This window comes from Canis lupus, chromosome 11 (assembly GCF_048164855.1).
Source record: "Canis lupus baileyi chromosome 11, mCanLup2.hap1, whole genome shotgun sequence".
Taxonomy (NCBI): domain Eukaryota; kingdom Metazoa; phylum Chordata; class Mammalia; order Carnivora; family Canidae; genus Canis; species Canis lupus.
The window spans coordinates 23,452,794-23,475,712 of record NC_132848.1 but is presented as its reverse complement, the minus strand read 5'-3'; the positions used below and the strand labels follow the sequence as shown (position 1 = coordinate 23,475,712).

At 46.2% G+C, this 22,919-nt stretch overlaps 1 protein-coding gene across 2 annotated transcripts; it reads left to right on the top strand.

Annotated features, from left to right (window-relative positions):
* The first annotated feature begins 485 nt into the window (after positions 1–485).
* NUP50 (nucleoporin 50) lies at positions 486–20,962 on the top strand. Of its 2 annotated transcripts, none has more exons than XM_072843564.1 (8): positions 486–835; positions 5,004–5,082; positions 7,413–7,496; positions 10,879–11,065; positions 12,300–12,941; positions 14,735–14,816; positions 16,386–16,504; positions 17,506–20,962. In XM_072843564.1, the coding sequence occupies exons 2-8, from the start codon at positions 5,014–5,016 to the stop codon at positions 17,706–17,708; spliced, it is 1,386 nt and encodes a 461-aa protein (XP_072699665.1). In that variant the 5' UTR covers positions 486–835; positions 5,004–5,013; the 3' UTR covers positions 17,709–20,962. The 2 variants fall into 2 exon arrangements, with proteins under 2 accessions (XP_072699665.1, XP_072699666.1); XM_072843565.1 differs by lacking the exon at positions 486–835 and adding an exon at positions 2,724–2,786.
* The last annotated feature ends 1,957 nt before the right edge of the window (positions 20,963–22,919 follow it).

Here is a 22,919-nt window from a genome sequence, read left to right as displayed (position 1 = left end):
CTCCGCGGCCGGGGCCGGTCCTCCGGCGTCGGCGGGCAGGCGAGCCGCGGGGAAACACGGTGGCGGCGCCGAGCGCCCCGAGGTCACTCACGTTTCCCGGCCGCCGCCTGTCTCTCTGCTCAGCGCCGCGCCGCGAACGCCCCGAGCCCCGGCCGCGCTCCCGTGCCGCCCCGAGCGCGTCGCACACCCGCCGGGCCCGGCCGTAGCGAGACGCGGCGCGCCGCCGACACGTGACCACCGCGCGTAGCCTCCCGCCGCGGGCGCCGGCTCCCCCGGCGGGGGCGGGGCGGGGGAATGCACGCATGCGCGCGCATGCGCGAGACGGGCGCGCTCCTCCCGGCGACGGTTTTTTTCCAGGCCGCAGAGCGCCTGCGCCGCGTGTCGCTCCACGGCCGGCGGAGGGAGGTCCCGCGGGCCGCGGCCGGCGCGCCTGCGCAGTGGCTGGACGCGGGCGTTTCTTTCCTCCCTTTTTATAGCGTCGGGTCGGGCGGGGTAGAGCGGACTTGTAAGATGGCGGCCCGGAGCCCGCCGGCCGCGGCTCCTCCGGCGGCCTCTGGCTGAGCGGACTGCCCTCCCCCCGCCGCCGGGCACAGAGAGGCGCGGCCCCTGGAGGACATGGTGCTTGCGGCCCGGGGCTTGCTGACCACCAAGCTCTCGGAGAACCCCGGCGCGGCCAGGCGCGCTCACCCCGGCCGGCGGCCGCCTCATCCCCGAGGCCCGCGCCGGCGCCCGCACCTGCTCGTGTCCCGCAGCGGCGCCCGCACCTGCTCGTCGTCCCGCAGCCGGCTTGCACCGCGCCCGCACCCGGAGAGGGCCCCCGGCGGGCGCCCGGCAGGTGAGAGGCGGCGGCGGCGTGAGCGGGGGGCGGGGGGCGGGGGCGGCGAGCCCGCGGAGGAGGCCGGGTTCCGGCTCGGGATGGGGCCTGGGGAGGAGGGACCTGGGGAGGCCGGGGGTACCTGGGGGGAGGGACCTGGGGTGGGGGGACTTGGGGAGGAGGGACCCGGGGAGGAGGGACCTGGGGGGGGACCTAGGGAGGAGGGACCCGGGGAGGAGGGACCTAGAGTGGGGGGGAGGGGGGACCTAGGGAGGAGGGACCCGGGGAGGAGGGACTTAGGGTCGGGCGGAGGGGGGACTTGGGGAGGAGGGACCTGGGGTGGGGTGGGGGACCTGGGGGGGAGGGACCTGGGGTCGGGGGGAGGGGGGACTTGGGGAGGAGGGACCTGGGGTGGGGTGGGGGACCTGGGGGGGAGGGACCTGGGGTCGGGGGGAGGGGGACTTGGGGAGGAGGGACCCGGGGAGGAGGGACCTAGGGTGGGGGGGGGGACCTAGGGAGGAGGGACCTGGGGAGGAGGGACCTAGGGTGGGGGGTGGGGGGAGATGGGACCCGGGGAGGAGGGACCTGGGGTCGGGGCGGGGGGGGGGGGGGTACCTGGGGAGGAGGGACCTGGGGTGGGGGGGAGGGACCCGGGATGGGGCCTGGGGAAGGAGGGATCTGGGACGGGGAGCTGGGGTCTGGGTGGGGGGAGTGAGACCTGGGGAGGAGGGACCCGGGGTCGGGGCCGGGGCCGGGGCCGGGTTGGGGTCGGCCCGGTGCGGTGACCGTGCGGTGACCGTGGTGCGGAGCTGGCCTGGGCCCCGGCCGCCGGGTCGGGTCCCCCCTGGGGCTTCCCCTCGGCGGTCTCCGGGCAGGGACCCGCTGCCTACGCCGGGGCCTTGCTTCCCTCCGCAGTCCCGGGCTGCCGGTCACCCCTGTCCTCTGCCCCGTTAAGCAGTTTTGAGACTTCGCCTTCCGCAGCCTTCCAGTCTCCGGGCTCCGCGCCTCCCCCCCCCCCCCCCCCACCTTTTCTCTTTTTCTCTCTCCGTCAAGTATGGTCATACCTGTTCTCGTCTCAGGGTAAACTGATGTCTGAAGTTCAACCCCGAGGTGGAGGCAGCACCTGGTGGCAGAGACCACGGAACACTATCAGGCACAAATAATAGTTTTCTCCAATTACGAGTACTCTCAATTTCTTATCAGTACTTCATACCTAGGAATCATTTTAAAATTTGGTGCCTCTTTAACCACAAGCCCTAATTTTTTTTTCAAATCCTTTTTTTTTTTTTTTTTTTTTTTTTTTACAATTTTGTTTTTAAGTAATCTGGACACCCACGGCGGAGCTGGACCTCACAACCTCGAGGTGGAGAGCTGCATGCTCCACCAGTCAGCTAGCCAGGCACCCCTAAATGCTTAACTGTAGCCAAAACTGAAGACTCTTTGGTGCTGGGCTTTGTTCTGAGTACTTCCCAGAGATTTTTTTCTCCTCCTCTTTTTTCATAAAAAATATTATCTGGAGCATCCTACTTTGAAATAGAATACAGATTTGCTAAAATATATTTTATTTTATTTTATTTTTTTTAAGGTTTATTTATTTATTCATTCAGAGAGAGCAAAGAGAGAGGCAGAGACACAGAGGGAGAAGCAGGCTCCCCGCAGGAAGCCTGCTGTGGGACTTGATCCCTGGTCTCCAGGATCACACCCTGGGCTGCAGGCAGCGCTAAACTGCTGAGCCACCGGGGCTGCCCACTAAAATATATTTTAAAGCCTGGCTCATAATTCTCTTTTTCTACCCTGTGCTTCATACATTATTGGGGAAAAGTAGTATTTTGTAGCCTTTGCTTCTAACAAAACTTGTGTCTGTAATAATGTTTATTAAGCCCTTCCTCTGTTCCAGGCAGTGTTCTGAACTAAGTTTTCAATTTATCTTCCTTAATTTTCCCAACGCCTTCGTCTTCTACAGATGAAGAAAGTGAGTCATAGCAGTTTTAAATGACTTGCCAGAGGTTTAGCAAGAAAATGGCAAAACCGAGATGCCAGCATCTTGTAGTATTCTCTAAAATAAGTAGGGCCCCAGATCAACCAGCCACTTGCTGGAGCACCTGCTGTGAGCTGAGCCGCAGATTTGGGGCAATGGGAGTAGACCCGGAAGCAAAAGGGAGATCCCTGCCCTGCGGTTAGGTGGCCAGTAGTCTGGGGGAGCAGCTGTTTGGTTTTGGTGGTTGTACTCCCCTGGTTATCTTTCATTTGTGGGCCTGACTAGATGTGACAGTTTCATTACAGTTTGCACTTTCAGCTCCACCCCCTTTTTGCCTTAACTCTTAGCAAAAAGGACTCCTTCAACTTCTCGTCTCTTCTGCCCCCTGGTGGAGGTGTTAGTTACTGACTAGGGAAAGAGTCCGCGCAGAGACCAGGCCTCTCAACAGTGGAAGTTCAGTAAGGAAATGGGTCTGAAAGGGTTTTGCTTGCTTGTATCTGAATGACCAAGATTAATGGCAAAATCTGACCAGGTATTTGAGGGGGAGACCTTAAAAAGAGGGATTTGCAGATAATGGCTGAGTATCCTTCCTACTTTGTGTTAGCATCGTGGACTTGAAAGCCATTTATTTTATAATCAGGGAAAAAACCATGTACATCCTTGAATAGAAAAGTTCAGACATTATTAGGATATTATTAAAAGCTGAAATGCCCAATGTAGTTACGCTTACAGGAGGTCAGATATTGAAGGACTTTGGAATGTCAATGTCTGAATTTTATTTCATAGATACTAAAGGGAAATAGGCAGTGTGTGAAAGTGTATCTTAGTAATCATAAAATTCTAGGAACTGACTCTGGTGGTTTGTGGTGTTGAGACAAGAGAGTGGGTAAAGACCATCAGGAGTCTACACAGGTTTCAGGAACTCTGAATGAACTTCCCACTTGCCCAGGACAAAGTGGGAAATGGAGGGTTTTTTGGTCCATTCAGCTGGTGAGTTAGAGAACAAGCCAGCACAGCACTTACAGTGGAGCTCTCTATTGGTTGTTGTGCTATTTTTGCTGTTTAGAGCAAAGAATATATGTTAGGATCAGAAAACACTGCAAGTTATAAGGGCTGGGTACTAGCACCCTCTCTGGTTAGGTGCGTGTATCTACAGAGAGAACAGTTGGTCCCTGTCTCCTCCTCTTCCCTGGGACATGGTGGCTTTAGAGGAGTTAAGCTGATGGCTTATTCTTTTATAAGTTTTCAGTGTTAACACATGTATATTAATTACATTTTAAACTTTTACATGATGTTCTAGCTTAGCAGTATACAATTTGGGGTAACTAAATGTTCAGTCTTGGGAAATTTACGTACTCAATAAAGCAGAGTACTCGTGCTGTGAAAGTATTTCCAGTGCCTTATTAAAATTCTTATCTAAGAATGAACTTCTTTATTGGATCATCTTTAAGAGCATTTTAAGTTTTGCCTGTAGCAAGACTATAATTGTAATTTGCATAGAGTAAATTTAGCACTTGTTGATTACGTATACAGTACTTAAGATTTCACATTTTTAAAAGTGTTTTAACTTCTTTTAAATGGAGCTGGTTTAGCGTTGTTCAGAAAGAGTGCCAGTTCCTTAGAAGACCTGCATTGCCTACTTCCATAATTCTTTATTGTATATGTAACACTGGGAGCCTAATAACACTGTTGTAAAGTTTTCATTAAGGCACTTCCCCTGATATCAGGAATTTTTTTTTTAAATCTCGTTTCATGCTAGAATGAATTTTTTAAAAATTTTTGTAAATTCTTGGGGTGCCTGGGTGGCACAGTCAGCTAAGCTGTCCAATTCTTGGTTTCCTCTCACGTCATGACCTCAGGGGATCAAGCCCTGCATTAGGCTCCATGCTCAGTACAGAGTCTGCTTTGGATATTCTCATTCATATTCTCTCTCTCTCTCTCTCTCTCTCTCTCTCTCTCTCTCTCCCCCTCTCCCCCCTCCCTCTCTCTCCCCCTCCTTTCCCCTCCCTCCCCCTCTCTCCCTCTCCCCCTCTCCCTCCTCCTCCCCTCCTCTCTTCCTCTCTCCCCCCTTCCCTCTCTCCTCTGCCATTCTTGCTTGTGCTTGCTCACACCATCTTTCTCTATCATATAAATCTTTTAAAAATATTCTTTGTAAATTCTTATATCTTGGTCTAGAAAAGCACTTTTCACTTCTTTTTACTTTTAACTTAGATTTGAAAATATGGCCAAAAGAATTGCTGAGAAGGAATTGACAGATAGGAATTGGGATCAAGAAGATGAAGCAGAAGAGGTAAGATGTTTCTCTGAGAATGATTTCCTGCTGCTTCTAAATTTAAATTTGTTTTGGGGATTCCTCAGGAAGATTTTGTAGTAAAATTAAAAAGTCTTTTAAAAAACAGCCTGAATAGAAAATAGTCTGGTTTCTTATGACCTGTATTTAGTATAGAAATTTATTAATTACATTTGAGTGTCTTTTTTCAGTAGTGCCTATCCCTGAAATATTCTCCTTTGTAGAAGCACCTTTCTGAATTTCATGTACTTGCTGCATTCTAAACCTATAGTTTTAACCAAGACTGAAGAGTGAATCAGTGATCTAGTCATGAACTTAGCATGGCGCCAGTGCCCAAACTTGAGAAATGGTACACCACCCCATGCCATCTCAGTCTGCCATATTCATAATTTGAGATTTCAGATTAAGGTCTTTTCTTGTACTCTAATGCCTCTTGGAGGCCTGTCTTATTCCATGTTTGCACAGATCTGAGGGCCCCCCATCCAACCCCCCAACATTTAGATTAATTGGAATAGAATTTAGATTGACCTAGTTTCTTTCCTAACAAAATAAAAATGGTCTTCCCTGAGGAAATATTTTAATTTTTTTCTTACAAAGAGTAGAACACAGCTGCATTTGTAGTGCCTCATCAGTAGTTTGATGCTCCCTGGCCAGTTCACTAAAGAAATCTGTAACCAAGTTAGCCTTTCAAGTTAATAGAATAGCACAAAGTTAAAAGAAGAAGAAGAAATCTGCAAAAGTGTGTTTCCAAGCTTATTCTTAAACCATTTTCCTTTCTGAATCAATCTTGTAGTATAAACATTTTTTTCCTTTATAAATATGCAAATTAATATGTTTAGGAAAACCAAAATCACAACTATGTTAATATTTTGACAAGGTTTTTAACATTTCTAACTGACTTGGTGCTTTTTAACCAGCTCTTTGGTAGCTGTTTTTTCCAGGTCTCATGCAAAGCGCAAACATTCTGGATCTAGTAAGATTCAAGATTACCATATGATGATTTGCTTGGACATTAACATATTTCAGGAACGAAAGGACTTCCATTTAGATAAATTCTAATGAGTCTGAAAGGACCTTACATTGAATTCAGGACAAGTGTAGCCAGAGAGTCCCTTCTGTAAGTCCCTTCTTAAAGTTTAACGTTATCTGAAATAGCTACAGAGACAGCTTCTTATAGAAAGTATTTTATGCCAGCTCTATAGGGTAAAAGAAGGATTGAAATAAAGTCAAAGATCTTTAGCAAATTCCTGATTGTGGACATAGTACTTTTAGCTACTGGGAAAAGCAGTAGCTTTCCAACAGGGTCACTTAGAATCCTGGGTACACCAGTGGTCTTTGGGATGATGGACAGATGGGCAAGGTTTCTCTGAAAAATCATGTGCATATGTGATAAAAATAAAATTTGTTTTTGAAAACTGTAAGATCCTAGATTTGGGCATCTGGGTTTCAGAACTGGCTCTATTACCAGCTGTCCATGATCTTTTTTTTTTTTTTTTTTTTTTTTTTTTAAATTTTTATTTATTTATGATAGTCATACAGAGAGAGAGAGAGAGGCAAAGATATAGGCAGAGGGAGAAGCAGGCTCCATGCACCGGGAGCCTGATGTGGGATTCAATCCCGGGTCTCCAGGATGCGCCCTGGGCCAAAGGCAGGTGCCAAACCGCTGCACCACCCAGGGATCCCCTCTGTCCATGATCTTTAAGGTAACTTTTGGCTTTTGAGAAATAGATTTTGCTTCTTAAAATTGGATTTTTGTTCTAAGTTTTATCCATATTTTTGAATATATTTGAAATTTGAAGAACTGATCCTGAACAGTTTTCTACCAATTTTTTTTTTAAAGATTTTGTTTATTGACTTTTAGAGTAAATGGGGAGTCGGGGGGGTCAAAAGGAGAGGGAGAGAATCTCAGGCAGACTCCACACTGAGCAGGAAACCCAACGCAGGGCTTGATCTCAGGACCCTGAGATCACACAGGACCTGAGCTGAAATCAAGAATCTGAGGCTCATCTGATTGAGTGCCCCCAGGTGCCCCTCTACCAAACTTTTGACAGTCTTAATCCTGTCAAAACTTTCCTGTGTTTGAATCACTCCTCTCTGGATTGTGAGTCAAAGCTGGGTTTGTATTGATCTGGGAGATTTCTGATTCGCCTGAGTAGCTTTGGGATTCACAAGATAGATAACAGACGTGAACTTTATTGTAACCGCGCCCTCTCCATAATTTGTTACCAGTATTAACCAGCAGACATGAAAATAAATTTGGTCAGACTTTTTTGTTTAGTGTTTCTTCTTTTGAGCCTCATCTTACTGCTATTTAATTTGTACATCTGCAGGTGGGAACATTCTCAGTGGCCAGTGAGGAAGTCTTGAAGAATAGAGCCATAAAGAAAGCAAAGCGTAGAAATGTTGGATTTGAAGTGAGTGTTTTCTTACCGCTTTTGGTATTAAACGCTAATTTGATTTCTGATTGCAGAGCATTTCTACCCCTGGGACCGGTCAGATCGATAAATGCTTTTTAAAATGCTTACTCCGCTTGTGAAAATCCTTGAGATGGACCATGGGAGATAGTAAACAATTAAGTATGAGATGCACACCTTACCAGGTGCAGAAATAAACCATTGATCTATACAAATTCAAGCTGAGTGGCAGTAAGAGGAGGAGAAAACAGTGTGAAGAAGAGTGGGTGGCGGGTGGAGTAAGGAAGTAGGAAAGCAAGGTGTTTTGGTAGTCTGGTCTGCTCCCTGGGTGTGGGCAGGAAGTCCTTAATCTGTAACAGAAGCATTTCATGTGTAGATTTTTTCCTAATAGAGTCTGTTACAATGTTTTCTTCCCAGGTTCACAAGGGTAAAAGATGAGTTGTGCCACTTGAATTGAAATGGTGTGGTCCACATTCACCCACCACTCCAGAGTTAACAACTCTTCCCCACAGTGCAGTCCTCAGCCCTCACATACATTGCACACACCTGAGTGCTGACTTGGTGGCCTAGACACCTGTTGTCAGGCTGGAGAAGCTGGTTTGAGCATCCCGGGTGGCAGCTGTTCAGGTTTTTTTTAAGATTTTATCTATTTATTCATAGAGATGCAGGGAGAGAGAGAGAGGCAGAGACACAAGCAGGCTCCATGCAGAGAGCCCGACGTGGGACTCGATCCAGGGTCTCCAGATCATACCCTGGGCTGCAGGCGGCGCTAAACCGCTGTGCCACCGGGGCTGCCCGCTGTTCAGTTTTTTTATTCCAAGTTTCCTCTGGTCTGATTTCATTCTTGAAGGACTGCTGACAAGTTAGATGTAGGTATTGAGCCTGGCGAAGTTTGATGGCTCTCTCCTGGTGAAGATGCATCAGGGAAGGACAGCTTAATTAGGGGGGAAGTGATTGGCTTACTTGGGGAAACGTATTTTGAGGGACTGGGGTACACTCAAGTTCTGTAGAAGACGACCACATGTGTGGGTGGTTTCTTGGAGCAGGAGGAGGGGTGACAGCAGGATGTAGCTCTGGGAGTTGTCACCATGCAGGAGGTTGAAACCAGGGGGTAGCTGAGAGTGGCAGCTCGTGATGTAGACTGAGAAGCCCAAGGAAGGCCACCTCAAGTGCAGATGGCCCCGCCTTGGATGAATGACTGAAGAAGTAGAAACCGTACAGACCAAATCCAGACTTGGTCCAAGAGAAGCAGGTTGGAGGACCCCATCCCATGGCTGTTAAAGGAAATGCAAATGGGTAGTTGAAATCCACGTGTCATTTCAGCTGTAACTTTTAGAACATGTATAATAAATGTTAACATCATCTGCTGAAATGTGGCTTTTCCCATACACAGTTGACTATTGAACAACATGGGTGTGAATTTCCTGGGTCCATTGAGAAGTGGTATTTTTTTGTTGTTATTTGATGAGGGAGGGAGGTTGGTGCACCTGGCCCCCATGTTGTTAAGGCTCACCTGTCATGCATTTGTGCATTCACTCAACAGATCTCCCAAGTCCTGGAGATACAGTGGTGTGTAAAAACAGGAGTAAGTAAAATATCCATGCCTGGTGGATCTTGCATCCTAATGATGGAAGAGACACGTTGAGTATATAGTTCTTATTTTTCTCTGAGTGCCCTGGAGAAAAAGAAGTGTGGGAGACTGGCAGGCACAGGAACGTGTCAGTTCCGTGGAGCCCAAGTGGACAGCTCTTTGTTCACTTTTACTCTCATTTTTCTAAATGACTCCTATACCTTTTTTTTTTTTTTTAAACCAGTGGTTCTTAAATTTTTGTGATGATTCTAGAGCCAATTTACTGTCAGCAATTTCTAAAATAACTATAAATATCCTGTGGTTTTTAAATCTCATGCAGAATAAAAGGCTCTGAGGAGCCACTTGCAACTTTTCACTTTGTCCGTGGAATACTGTTATAAAATGGTAGCTATCAGTTTGGTGTGTTTGGGATATTGAGTCATCAAAAATCAAATTAGAGTGTCAGGCTTAAGCTATATTCATCATACACATTAAAATTCATACAAGTGAAGATTTTGCATTTTTGGCCTAATTTTATTGCCACAATTGTATCCATGGTCAGTAAACATCCGAAGTTCCTATGGATGTGATTGAAACTTTTGGTGTTTGAAAACTATGCAATAATATTAGGCTAACCGACCCATTCAGAAAATGTCTTATTTTTTTATTATTATTATTTTTAAAGATTTTATTTATCCATTCATGAGAGACACAGAGAGAGAGGCAGAGACACAGGCAGAGGGAGAAGCAGGCTCCGCACTGGGAGCCGGATATGGGACTTGATCCTGGGACTCCAGGATCACACCCTGGGCCAGAGGCAGGCACTAAACTGCTGAGCCACCCAGGGATCCCCCAAGAAAATGTTTTAGATCATGATCTAATCATTCTAGATCATGATTATAATTCATTTGTGTGAAAACCTAAGGTTTGTGCACTCCCTTGGAAATTTGGAAGCATGTATTCCATGATGTGTTTTTGAGAATATGTCCTAGAGCCTCCTTTGCATCTTGAATCTGGGAAGCAGATCATGCCCACTGAGGTGTAGCCACAATTTTTGAATGAAAAAAGTAAGGTAACTCTAGCAGAGCAGTGTAAACTGAGGAACGTTTCTCTGAGAGTTTGCAGGGGCAGAGAACAGGTTTAGAAACTCATAAGGAGTGCTAGCTATTTCCAGAACATCAGGAGATATGAACAAACTGGCGACAGTGGGAAGGGTCTATTAGAAGGACCTTGCTATGGAAGTAGCAGGAAAATTGAGAGTAAAATGTTGCTTCTGTGTTTCTCCACCAAGGGAAGGTCTAGATTTGAGAGTCAACTGCTCACGTTACCGTAGGCCATCAGCTACAGAAATGCTTTAGGAAGTCATAGGAAAGTGGGTGAGATACCTTCATTGAACCTGACTTGACGTTTCTACCAGCTTCCTTACTTAGGCTAATGGTCTTTGAGTAGTGCACAAAAATGTTTTATTTGGGATTTATTTGTCTTAGAATGTTTTTAGTTATAGTTCTGAGGCTGTGTGCACAAATATATTTCATTACCTTTTTTTATCTTCTGTATCTTAAATATATTTCTAAAAACAAGTTCGCGCTGTAAATCACTATCCTTCATGGCTGTTTCAGGAAGGCAGCTTTGGATTACAGAGCTATCATTAAGAATAAAGTCGGTCTCATGTCCTGTCTCTGCAACATGCTGCTCGTTTCCCTCCAATGATGGTCGCCTGAGGGTTCTGGGTATTACTCAGCCAACATGGTATTGTCACTCACTTAGTATGAAATTTAGTCATCTAATGTGTGTCCTTTCTTTGTGTTTCAGTCTGATAGTGGAGGGGCCTTTAAAGGTTTTAAAGGTTTGGTTGTACCTTCTGGAGGAGGAGGGTTTTCTGGATTTGGTAATGGCGCTGGAGGAAAGCCTTTGGAAGGACTGTCTAATGGAAGCAGCATAACTAGCGCCTCTCCCTTCTCCAGTGCAAGGACAGCAACAGAGAGCAAGGCAGCCTTTGGTGAGTAGGTGCTCCCCCACTCCGGTCACATATGTGTAAAGACACTCTGAAAAATAACTTTGCAGAGATGTTTTCTCATACTTTATCCTGGGTCCTGGGACTACATAAGCAGAAACAGGGTAATAATGAAAGGGATGGAAATTAGAGAGATGTTGGCTGTTTGTCGAGAGAGTACAGCACAGGCTTTAAAGCCAAAATAGACCCAGGTTCTGTCCTCAGCTCTGCCAGTCACTGGCTCTGTGACCCTGGTAAAGTCCCTTAGCCTCTGAGCCTCCAGGCTTCAACTGTGAAATGAGAATGACCCTCAGAATTGACCTAAGGGGTCAGAGGAGAAGAGGAAGCTCTTAGTGGACCCTCAGTAAAGACCTGCCTTCCCATATTCTCATTCATCCTGTGTGTCCCAAGGACTTTGTGTGGCACATGGCTACTAGGAACTTATGGGTCCTCCAGTCTAGATTTATTTTACTCAGGATGTATTGACTGCCTGATGCTGTTTTGAGAGAATTGCTCAAGAACTCTTGGGATTAGCAACAGAGAACGGAATCTTGGGCTACAACCTTCAGTTAGCAGAAGTGATCCTGGCTAGTTGGATTGTACTTAGCTAGTTATTCTAGATGTCTACTGTTTTGTTTTAATGAGGCAGAATGTTTAGTGTGACTAAACCAGCACTTTAAGTTTTTTTGTTTTTGTTTTTGTTTTATTTTGTTTTGTTTAGCTTATTAAGAGAGAAAGAGAGCACGAGGGGGGGGAGGGTCAGAGAAGCACACTCCCCGCTGAGCAGGGAGGCATTGAGGGGCTCAGTCCCGGGGCTCAATCCCAGGACTCTGGTATCATAACCTCAGTCCAAGGAATATGCTTAACCAACTAAGCCACCCGGTTGCCCTGATCTGTTAAGATTTTAACTACGTTAATACATGTTTATCCCTGCAGCCTTGGGGATTAAGTTTTATGGCAACTATTGTGACAGTTCTGGGGTAAGCAGACATCCTTTTCAAAGAAAAGATTATTTTAAAATTGTAGAAGTTAATGTAAGCACATCATAGACCATGTTCTTGTAGAAAGTTTGGTTTTTGTGATCACCGGTTCCTAAATATTAGATGTGCACCCTACTTCTTGAACTGTTACAAAACTAGGATACCATAAAAGAAAATACGAAGACAGAGCAGCATAAAAATCCGTTTGATAAAATCCAATCAACTTTTCAGTAAACTCTTCAAACTTTAATTTCCTATAGGATCTATTGCTGCAAATGGTCCTACCTCCTTGGTTGATAAAAAGATTTTAACTCCCAAAACTAATGGTGACAGTCAGCAGCCCTCCTCCTCTGGCCTTACCTCTAGTGCAGCCTGCCCCCGCAATGCCTATCACAAGCAGCTGGCTGCCTTGAACTGTTCTGTTCGGGACTGGATCGTGAAGCACGTGAACACAAACCCACTGTGCGACTTGACGCCTATCTTTAAAGACTATGAGAAATACCTAGCGGGAATCGAACAGCAGCACGGGGGCGGTGGCGGCAGGAGTTCTGAAAGTGAAACTAACAAAATGCCACTTGCAACACAGTCCCCTTCCCTATTCGGGTCAACAAAACTGCAGCAAGAGTCAACATTTCTCTTTCCTGGCCACAAGGCAGAGGACGCATCTGAAAAGAAGACAGACCTTTCTGTAGGAGCAGCAAGTGCCTCGTTTAACTTTGGCAAGAAGATCGATAGTTCTGTCTTGGGGTCCTTAAACTCTGGCCCACTAACTGGATTTTCGTTTTCTTCTGGAAACTCCAGTTTATTTGGCAGAGATCTTACCCAGAATAAATCAATGTCTTCACCATTTTACACGAAAACATTGGAGGTACAACCTGAAGGCGGCAGTAGCGAATGCAAAGGTAATAAAGTTTATCCTCCTAAGTCTGTTTCAGATCTGAGTTTCGTGTTTAGCGGCACGAACGTAGATTTGTGATTCAGGTGGATCTGGATTCACGCTGTGACTCCGACGTTTCCTGGATGTGATCTCGGACAAAGTTGATCACCTGCTTTTGAGTCTATTATTTGCCTCTTGTAAAACGGAGTAAGACCTGTTTTGTAGGGTTACTGTAAGGATTAAGAATATCAAAATAAAAATGAAGGATATAACAGTATCTGGCACAGCGACTTTGAAAAGTATTAGATGCATGGTTTTGCACATAACATTGAGTTAATAGTGTTTGAAAATTGTGTTTTACTGGAAGAGGTGGTCATCAGTGTCCATGGTGTGTCTTGTATTGGGGAGATTGAATCTAGGTGAAGTCTCATGGCAAAGTAGTACTGTACTGTGAATAAAAAAGGTAGACTTTGTGCATCTCTGGGGAACAAATGGACGGGGTTTCCCTCCATGTGTCTGGACCACAGCCACCTTTCCAGAAGTGTCTGCCTTGGGGGGCATCAGTGCCCCAGACCAAGACTGAGTCACAGGCCCTTCACCCCTGTTCTTACTCCTTATCTCTGCTCTTCCCATGGTGGTTGTGAACAAATACTGTGCACGAAGACACTTAGTTGTAAGTTTAAAAAGTGTGTCTCACGGGAGGTGTTCCCTTTTTGATACTTGAGGCCAAAAGAAAACTGAGGTTGCCTGTTTGCCACTGAATATCATGTTTTTCTCCTGGGAGCGAAACTTCCACTCCTTCGAGCATATCCTCAGGCCAGGGTCCTCCAGCACAAAGCCTAGAATAAAGATCTCCCCTTTTATTCCTCTACCCTAAATAAGACCGATGAAGAGTCCCCCTGCTCCTAGGGCGGTCCCAGGAACAGCAGAGCTGCCCATGGGAGGGATGTGGGAGGACGCTTGGGCCCCATGCAATGCCTGATGCCGCAGTAATGCCCTCACTGCTTGTCTTGTGGCCGGGCCGCTCCCCGCGCGCGAGAGACTTGTGAGCTTGTGAAAGTCTCGCCCGCCCTGGAGAGCCTCGCCACTGCCGCCTCAGAATTTAAATCTCCTCACTTTGGCCTGTTCAAGCACCAGAATTGTTTTTCTGAGATTTGCTGTTTGATCTAGTGTGTGTCCTGAGACCGTCTCTCTGGAGGCTAGTTTGCATCAATGTCTTGGATCTCCCCTGGGCTGGGGCTCGGGCTGGGGCTGGGACTCCGTCAGGGAGGGCACCCAGTACCGAGCCTCTCAAGGTGGGGCCACGCAGAGGCAGTTTGCTCACTCTTGGGGCTGGTTTCTCTGACAACCTGCCCCATTAACAGTTTTATTGTCTTCCTCTTGTTTGGCCATTGCTGATACTGATCATTCCTTAGTATGACACACACAGGGTCATGTGAGAATTTGGGGACAAAGGTATTAGAAGCCTGAGATTTTCATTTTCTGTGGGAGATCTTGAGTATATGTGGGTGTTGATTTTTCTGTTAAAATTTGTGCACTGAATCATGAGCATCGACAATATTTTATTCCAGGGCTTTCTACAAATTAACATGTAGGAGAGAGAAGTATGTTCCCATTAAAAGTCATTTTGATTTTTCACAAAATAAAATCCAGTGAGCCCCCTTCCTCCCACCCCCATTAGATGTGTGTGTGTTCAATTTCTGTACCTGCTTATAGGGAAAATTTAGGTTGAGGCGTTGGGGGATGGATGACTTCTTTTGTTAGCATTTTAAAGATGTTGATTTGAATTTTACTGAATTAGTGTCGTTTTTATAAAAGGCGGAGATGAAGAAGAGAATGATGAGCCACCTAAAGTAGTAGTTACTGAAGTAAAAGAAGAAGATGCTTTTTACTCCAAAAAGTGAGTAAGAGTCCTGGGGACTTACGTGGTGAGCGTGTGTTCAGAGATGGGGAAGGTGGCTTCCAGGGTGACCTCATCCCCACAGAAATTGCTGAGCATCCTGTCCCAGGGGCTCCAGGGATCAGCCTGTGCCTGCTCTTGGGATAGGACCGAGGGAGAAATCTTGACCCTTCATTTGAAAACAAACAGATTCTAGAAGTTTTCTGCTAGGCATTTCTACTCTTTTCTAGTATTTCTGTTTTTTCTTGGCTTCTACAGTCCTTTAGAGACAGGCTTTTCTTTGACCATCCAACCCCATCTCCTTCCTGTACAAAGTCTCCTCGTCGTTGGCTTCACCTTTGCTTTTTTACTTTTACTGCTCCTCCTCGGGAGGCATCATCTCCCTCTTGGAGGTCTGTTTGGCTTTTGTGGGTTTTCTCAGCCAAAAAGTTCTGCATACTGATAGGCCCTTTGTCCCCCCCACAACCCCGTGATGAGAGTGGTTTTGGTTCTGTGTTTATTCTTGTTCTTATATGAGAGCTGTCGCTTTCAGAAGAAAGCTAAGGAGAAATTTTGAATTATCTCATCCCATTGAAATGAAATTAGTACTTTTTAACAAACGTATTTAAAGAGTCAATTGTGTCATTTTAGAAGCTTCCCTGAATGTATTTTCCTAAATACAGAAATTTCAGAGTCAGCAGTGTTCATAACAATCACCATAGCCTATGGAATTCCCAAGTGTAATTCTTTCTGAGAACTTCTAGGAATCCAACAGTTCCTTTGGTGTTGTTTTTGTTTTTTTTGTTTTTTTTTTGTTTTTTTTTTTTAAGATTTTATTCATGAGGGAGACAGAGAGAGAGAGGCAGAGACACAGGCAGAGGGAGAAGCAGGCTCCATGCAGGGAGCCCGACGTGGGACTCAACCCCGGGTTCACCACCTTCAGCCCAGGATCACACCCTGGGCTGAAGGTGGTGATAAACTGCTGAGCCACCCGGGCTGCCCTCCTTTTGCTCTTTAAATTTAATTATGCAGGTGACATAAAGGAGTGACTCTGACTTAAGATTTTTTTCCTAATTAGAATAAATTAAAGGAGCAGACAGTGGTTTTACTTGGTGTATTAACAACCTAAGGGGATGCGCGACACAGCTGGGGAGATTTTTGATAATATTATTGTCAGGCCTTGCCCATGAGAGTTTTCCAAAATTTTCAGTATTTTGGTAGATCAAAAATTGGAGGAGTCCTAAAGAAAATTCAAAAATAAATAGGAAAAAGGGGAAGAGAGATACGGGGCAGAGGGTCCTGTGTTTGTTCAGGTCAGCCTCTTGAGCTCAGGGCCAAAGGGGCACATCAGAAAGGTTAGGGTGTTCAGCTGTGGTTGTGACTGAATTGAGAATAGGTGGCTTCAGAAAGTGTTTTTTTTTTTTAAGTTGGGAGAAATAGGCAGGGGTCCTAGAATATATAACCAGACTTTCTTCTTCTGGTTTGTACCCAGACTCAGTCTGAATCAAAGATTTCCTCTCAATGTGAACAGCGATTCTTAGAAAACTTGTCTGTTGAGTATCTGATGGCCTCTCTTCTTTTTCTCCGTAGGTGTAAACTCTTTTACAAGAAAGACAACGAATTTAAAGAGAAAGGTGTGGGTACTTTGCATTTAAAACCTACAGCGAATCAGAAGACACAACTGTTAGTGCGGGCGGACACCAATTTAGGTGGGTATCTTGTTTCTCAGGTGGCACAAGATAACGCTAACTACATGGTATGTAAAAGCCCTTGCTGATTCTGGTCATTGGGATTTTCAGATATTGATGTGCTTTGGGGGATAGAATAGCAGTCATTCAGATCAAATCCATCCTGTATTTACTGATTATTTACGACTTAATTGAGTGCCAGCGTAACAGTGTGTAAGAAAATGTAGATGTGTTAAAAGAAGTAACCAGGATGGTTTTTGTTTTACTTTGTAACCAGGTTTTTGTTTTACTTTGTGTTAGAAATGTGACTAGGAAGCTATAGGTAAATTGGATGGTTTAATAAACACAGAAGGGGAATTAACCATTTAAAGGAATCTGCTTTGTGTAGGAAATGACCATGAACACATTGCGGGCTCCCCTTCGCCCCAGCCTCACCCTGAGAACAACCCACTGGAAGCAGGGTCGGGGTGCCTGGAGGAGCTGGGGCTGGGGGCCAGGGTGGGTTGAAGAGGAAGTGATGGGTGACACTAGGTCCTGCTGGCAGGGTTGCAGAAACTTCTGGGCAGCGCTTTTCTTACCTGTGGGCTTGACTCGTGGGTGATGCTGTCACCGTGATGGCGCTCTTACCCAGTCAGCCATGCTGGCTCTGCAACAGAGAGGTTTTGTCACTAACCACTCTGCATTTGTTCCAATGACCTGGTGAGGCTCCAGGTCGTGCTAACGTGTTCCTCCTTTACTGCGAGAATGGACACCTCAGACAGGGCTGGCTGCTGCGACGGCACACGGGAGGGTGGGAGAGGACGGTGGCTCCAGGGTGAGGCCTTGGCCCTCTCTGAGGGACATAGTGCTGGCGTGTGCGGCAGGGCACCCATCCCCCTCTTCACCACCCTGCTGATGGCTCTGGTCCTGGGTCCATTCAGCGTAGGTTTCTGGATTTTATGTGGAGCACGTGAAGCTGCGGTCGTGGACCTTTCGTGCGGTTTACGTGATTCTCATGTACTTTCCCCTTTGTTTGGATGTAGGCAACATACTGCTGAATGTCCTGATTCCACCCAACATGCCATGTACCCGGACAGGGAAGAACAACGTCCTCATCGTGTGCGTTCCAAATCCGCCCATCGATGAGAAGAATGCCGCCGCCCCAGTCACCATGTTAATCCGGGTAAAAACGGGCGAGGATGCGGACGAGTTGCACAAAATTTTACTGGAGAAAAAGGATGCCTGAGCGCACTCAGCCCGCAGGACCCCCCCCCCCCCCCGCCCCAGCCCCTTAGACGTAGTCAGCTCTTCTTCTCTTCTTACTTTGACATTCTGAGAACTTAGAGATAACTGAAAACTGTGTGAGGAAGATTAATATGGCCAATAAAACCTTTAAATGTTAAGTGTCAAGAACCTGTATTCTCCCTTCTTAAGAACTGTCTAATGTGTAAAATATGTTTGAATGAAATTTTTTGGAAGATTTTTAATGTTCATTTATTAAACTGACCACAAGTGATTTCTTAATAGGCTGAAATCAGGGTATCGATTAGACTTCCCAAGGCTGCTCGACCCCCAGGTCTCTGGGTCTGCTGCCGGCGCGGTTTCCAGCAGCCCCTGGGGCCGGGAGGGAGCTCGCCGGGTGCCTTCTCTCCGGTGGGCTTGGCTGACTGGGGAGAACAGCGCTCTTTCCAAACAAATCATGCTACCACGCTGTGACAGAGGGATTTTTCCTTTGCTTTCTCGTGGTGTTCTTAGAGCTGAACCACTAGCACCAGATGGTCCTCCTCAGCGGCAGAGGCTTTTGCTTTTTATTTGCAGATCCGGGCCGTTGAGCCCTTGGGCTGCTTTACCTGATGGAGGATCTGCTTGTTCATTTTAAAAGGAAATTAGTAGCTTGTTGATTGGCTTCATAGTTTGATTCATGAGGTGCTGTTAGTTCTGTGTCCCCCTACGGACAAGGTGACCAGATGGGGGATTGCCAGGAATGAGGTTTCAAAGCACAACTTTGGTAGCTTCTAGTTCATAGACCATGGACAGCAAACTCTTGTAAAAATGAAAGTGAAGTCCGAGTTAGAGCGTAGTACGGAAGAAGAATACGACTCAGCTCTTTGTACCTGATGAACCCTTACCCTACGGATCTAAGAGCTGCTTATTCCCTAAAAGTACTAGGAGCTTGGACGACACATGAGCCATGTGAATTAGCCAGGAAACCTGCAATAAGGTAATGGAATTGAAATTGTGCGTGTTGATGTTGCCTTTAACTTTAGACAGAAGTATATTCTACATTTGATACCTGAAGTTTCCACTTACTTTTTTTACAAGTAAGATGCTCAGTCTGTCTGTTTGGAAGGGAGCCGTGGTTACACGTGGGAAGACCCGTGTCACTTCTCTGTAGCTGTCAGGTTCTTTGAAAATTCTGGGCACATGAATTAGATGCAGATTTTATTCCTTAAATGTCCACTTTCATTCCTCATTAATCATTTAATGCTGGTACCAGATGATCTTGTCTAAAGCCTCAGGGTTCGTGCCTTAGGGCTCGCACTTGTATCTTCTGGTCTTCAGTATGCAATGTCGTCTTCTGGCTTAGAAAAGAGTCAAAGTAATTTTAAATAGTACTGTTGCTTTTTTTTTTTTTTTTTTTTTTTTTAAAGAAACTAGAATTTTTAGAGATTTATAAGGGGGCAGGGAACTACTTTATGATCCAATATGTTAACTCAAATGCTTGAGGTGTGGTAGTTGGCCAACAATTTATCATGAGATTCTTGCACTTCTGTTTTCTGATTTCTGGTGAGAGAATCTGGCCCAGAGTGTGACTCTAGATAAATGCAGAGAGATGTGTGCGTACACTCCTGTGGGCTGTGGTCAGACTCCCACGTTGGGAGAATTAGGGAGGGAGTGGCAATTACTGTTGCATTTTCTTTTTAGAATCGAGAATATTCTTGAATGTTTGTTACAGGTGATTTCTAGTAAGCAGTGGTCGGTACTGTTACAGCGGTCGCGGCCCACGTGGCCTCGAGGAAGGTTCATCCAGCTGCTAGGAGGAGAGGAGAGGCAGGGCGCGGTTTCTGGGCCCAGGAACTGGTAGGCCACTCCGGGCACCAGTCGGGGGAGCGTGCCACACTTGGGGGAGGGGGCAAGGGCAGCCTCTGTGTGGCCAGTGGGACGTTTGCCAAACGTGGCCCAGATGCATCAGGACTGGGGCACCTCTCAACCCCTCTGGAAAAATAGTTCATGTATTTTTTTTTAATTAGTGGGTATGTGTGGCTTTCTCTTTTCTTGACATTCCCAGCAACTTGTTGCTGCTAAGACTCACTGTTAAAGTGACAATTACAGGGACACATGTGATGCGTGTGCCATAACTCCCAATGTGATTATCTCCTTCATGTCACTTCTGCTTTAGGAACCTGCTGGTCTCCATCTTAATTATGTATGTACTTGGGGGAAGGGGTCCCTCGGCCTCCACTGTATTTAGTTGCTAAATTCCACCCTACGGGTCTAGTTAGATTTATTTTTAACAAAATCTTGGAAATTAGGCTTTAAAATGTTTAATGTGGACTGAAATTTTTGTGTTTAGTTGGAGGATCTCTGGAGTATGTATGTCATCTGTATGGCCTGAAGGGAGGTGTTTTTAACCTTTAATCCTGAATCAGTTGTGTCCCATCTTGACAAATACCGAGCATCCCAGTGGCCTTTTACAAACACGTGTGTCTTTCTCCTTTCGAGCGCTCCCCCAGGAAGCACAAAAATGAGCATCATGCGGTCTTTTCGTTTTTAGAATTATAGGCTGGAAAATGTGTGTCCAGTTTTTAAAGCAGTTTTAGATTCTGTTTTCCATGGAAGGACAAGTCTGACCATTTATGAGCCGATTTTCTTAAAAAGGATTATAGTTTTACAATTTCAGTTCTAAATCATATTTTTGATATGCTGCATGCCAAAAAGAATGTACCTGTTCTGGGGTAGGGGGAGAAAATCCCATCTTACTATCCGAGTGCAGAACAAGTTCTCACTGAGAAAGCCTTTTTGGTTTCATTTTAAGAGTGAAACATGTCTGCTTCTGAGCATCAGTCAGTTCTTCGATGTCTGAAGTCAGAATGCAAGCACAGTGCGTTTTGAAGGCTTTGCAAACCGAATGGCTCGCTCCCAAACCCTTGGGTAATCGTTCTCATTCTGGAAGTGAGAATCTGTAGTAGAAACTGGCGTGTCCCGCGGTTCTGGTAGGGGACCGCGAGGAGCCCGTCCAGTCCCGCTCTCGGCACCGGGACGTTCTTGGCCAGAGGCAATCATGGTTAGGACTACAGACTCTGCTTGACGCAGACGCAATCGTTACAGATGTAAAACTTCTTAGCAATCAGATAAGTTGTTTGCTTTCTATTTTACATAGGAAATTGTTTTCTAAAACTAAAATACTTGAATTGTCAGACAATGTAATCTCAGTTTGTATTAGTTTTTGAGGAAGTGTAATAATCCATGAAATGTGAATAAAATGGAAAGTAAACAAAATCACGGTGTTTGACACTTTTGTGTTCCTCTGTGACATTCCTGGTGTCGATACAAGTCGAGCAGGCCGGAGGGAGAAGAACCGCGCAGAAGCCCAGAAACCCCCAGGTAGCAGAGGATCTGCTTGGCCGTGCAGACAGACCTACTGACTGTCGGCCCCTGCACGTGGGGGTAAGGCCCCTTCAGAGCCATTCAGGACTCTGTCGTGGGGGACTCCTGTCCCTACGAATCAGAATTGGAATGGCAGAGGTGTCACGGGCTGCTGTGGTGGGCACTGTGCCAGGCGCCCTGCCCCTGGTGCTCTCGTCTGGTCCTCTGGCCAGCCTCCCAGACCGGCTCCGATGTGTGTTTTCCAAAGCACGGTGCTGGGGCAGGTCAGTGTGTTTCCTACAGATACGTAAGTGGATTTTGGGATCTGTGTCCAGGTCTGTCTCAGTTAAACATCTCTTACGGACACTTGAAAACTAAGGATCAAGAGGATCAAGAAAAAACTACATGGAGGTTATTATAGAACTTTACATTGTCAGTGATTCAGAAAATCACTAGTAAGGCATTAAGAGATTAAACAATATATTTAATATAATTATGATGCTCCTTTGGAGTTGAGTGCTGAGTTACTCAGCACCTGGCTGCATCAGGTGTCTCCTGGCAAGATACCGTGAACATGAATGTACTCATTGAAGTGGTGTTCCCAAGCTGACGGAAGTATCTAAGTGACACAAGAGGGTGCTCGTCCTGAAAACACACCTGCCCTATGGTAGGTACTCAGCAGGGTGGTCCAGTGAGAACAGGCTTCTCCAAGTGCAGAACTTGCTAGAAATGTAATCTGAGGGTGGGGGCCTGGTGTGGTTTGATTTTGATCGAAAATTTCATTGTTTATTATAGTCACAGACTTGTGCAGCCACCACTAATTCCAGAATATTTTCATCCCTGGCTGTCTAGGTTTCAACTGGGGGTTCTGATAAATGCTCGAGTCTGAGGAACCTCCCCCCTTCCCTGGGCCATGTCCATGCTCCGTGGTGATGCCCCCTGGCACATTTCCAGGAGGGGAACAGCCGTGACTCTCAGTGTTGCCAACCACTGTGCCAGCCTTTGTATACGCGTGTCTCCCCTCAAACTCTGCACCCAGGAGGGAAGGTGGTGATTTGACTTTATGGCTGTAAAAACCCAGCCCAGGTCCCGTGTGCCCAGGGAGGTGTGGACCCTTCCAGGCTATCCCCAGCGCGCCATCCAGAAGATGTGTGTGCCCCTGAAAGGACTAAACTTGACTGACTTCTGGAATGGTCTAAAAATCTTCCGAGCAAAATGGTTTATTCAAAATAGAATCATTGAAGTTCACTAAAAAACCATGGTTCTTTCAAATGCAGCATAATCTAATTGTTTTATTAAAGTCAGATTCCAAGATGAAAGACCCTTAATCCACACATAGGAAAAGAAATATCTTGTTAAACTTGTTGACTTATGTGGAGGCCAAGTCAGGAGGGGCTCAGGGAAGCTGTGAGCAAAAGAAAGGACGTCTTTTGTTGAATCATCCCCCAAAACAAACATCTTCCCTTCTCGTATGAATTTCCCAGCTGTCCTCCTGTCATCTTAACAGTCAAGCACAAAGTAGAGCATGTTTGTCCATTCAGCGTGTATATATACAATGAACGAGGATAGTGTACGGATTAGTTTATTTCACATCTTCCCCTCCTCCCAATATAAAATTCCCAAAGGTTTTCTCTTCCAGTCAACATGTTTTTCTAAAGCTGGGGCGTGACGGTAGTTCCTAAAAGTTCATCTGGGATGGAAAAGAAGGACCGAAAGAGCAACGTTAGCCTTCAGAAGGCCGCTCACAGGATGAGGTTCTTGCAGCAGCTTCCAGGACAGCTTTCATAACAAATAGCTTTATTAAAAACTTTTCAGGCAACTGTTTTAAAGGGGCCTCCTCCTACCTCTTTAATGAGAAGGGGGTCTGACC

Bases quoted from the DNA above. Each gene is read 5' to 3' on its own strand.
- NUP50 (XM_072843564.1), top strand. From the start codon at position 5,014: ATGGCCAAAAGAATTGCTGAGAAGGAATTGACAGATAGGAATTGGGAT. The intron at 7,497-10,878 runs GTGAGTGTTTTC...TTTGTGTTTCAG, and splicing joins GTAGAAATGTTGGATTTGAA to TCTGATAGTGGAGGGGCCTT. The intron at 12,942-14,734 runs GTAATAAAGTTT...TTTTTATAAAAG, and splicing joins CGGCAGTAGCGAATGCAAAG to GCGGAGATGAAGAAGAGAAT.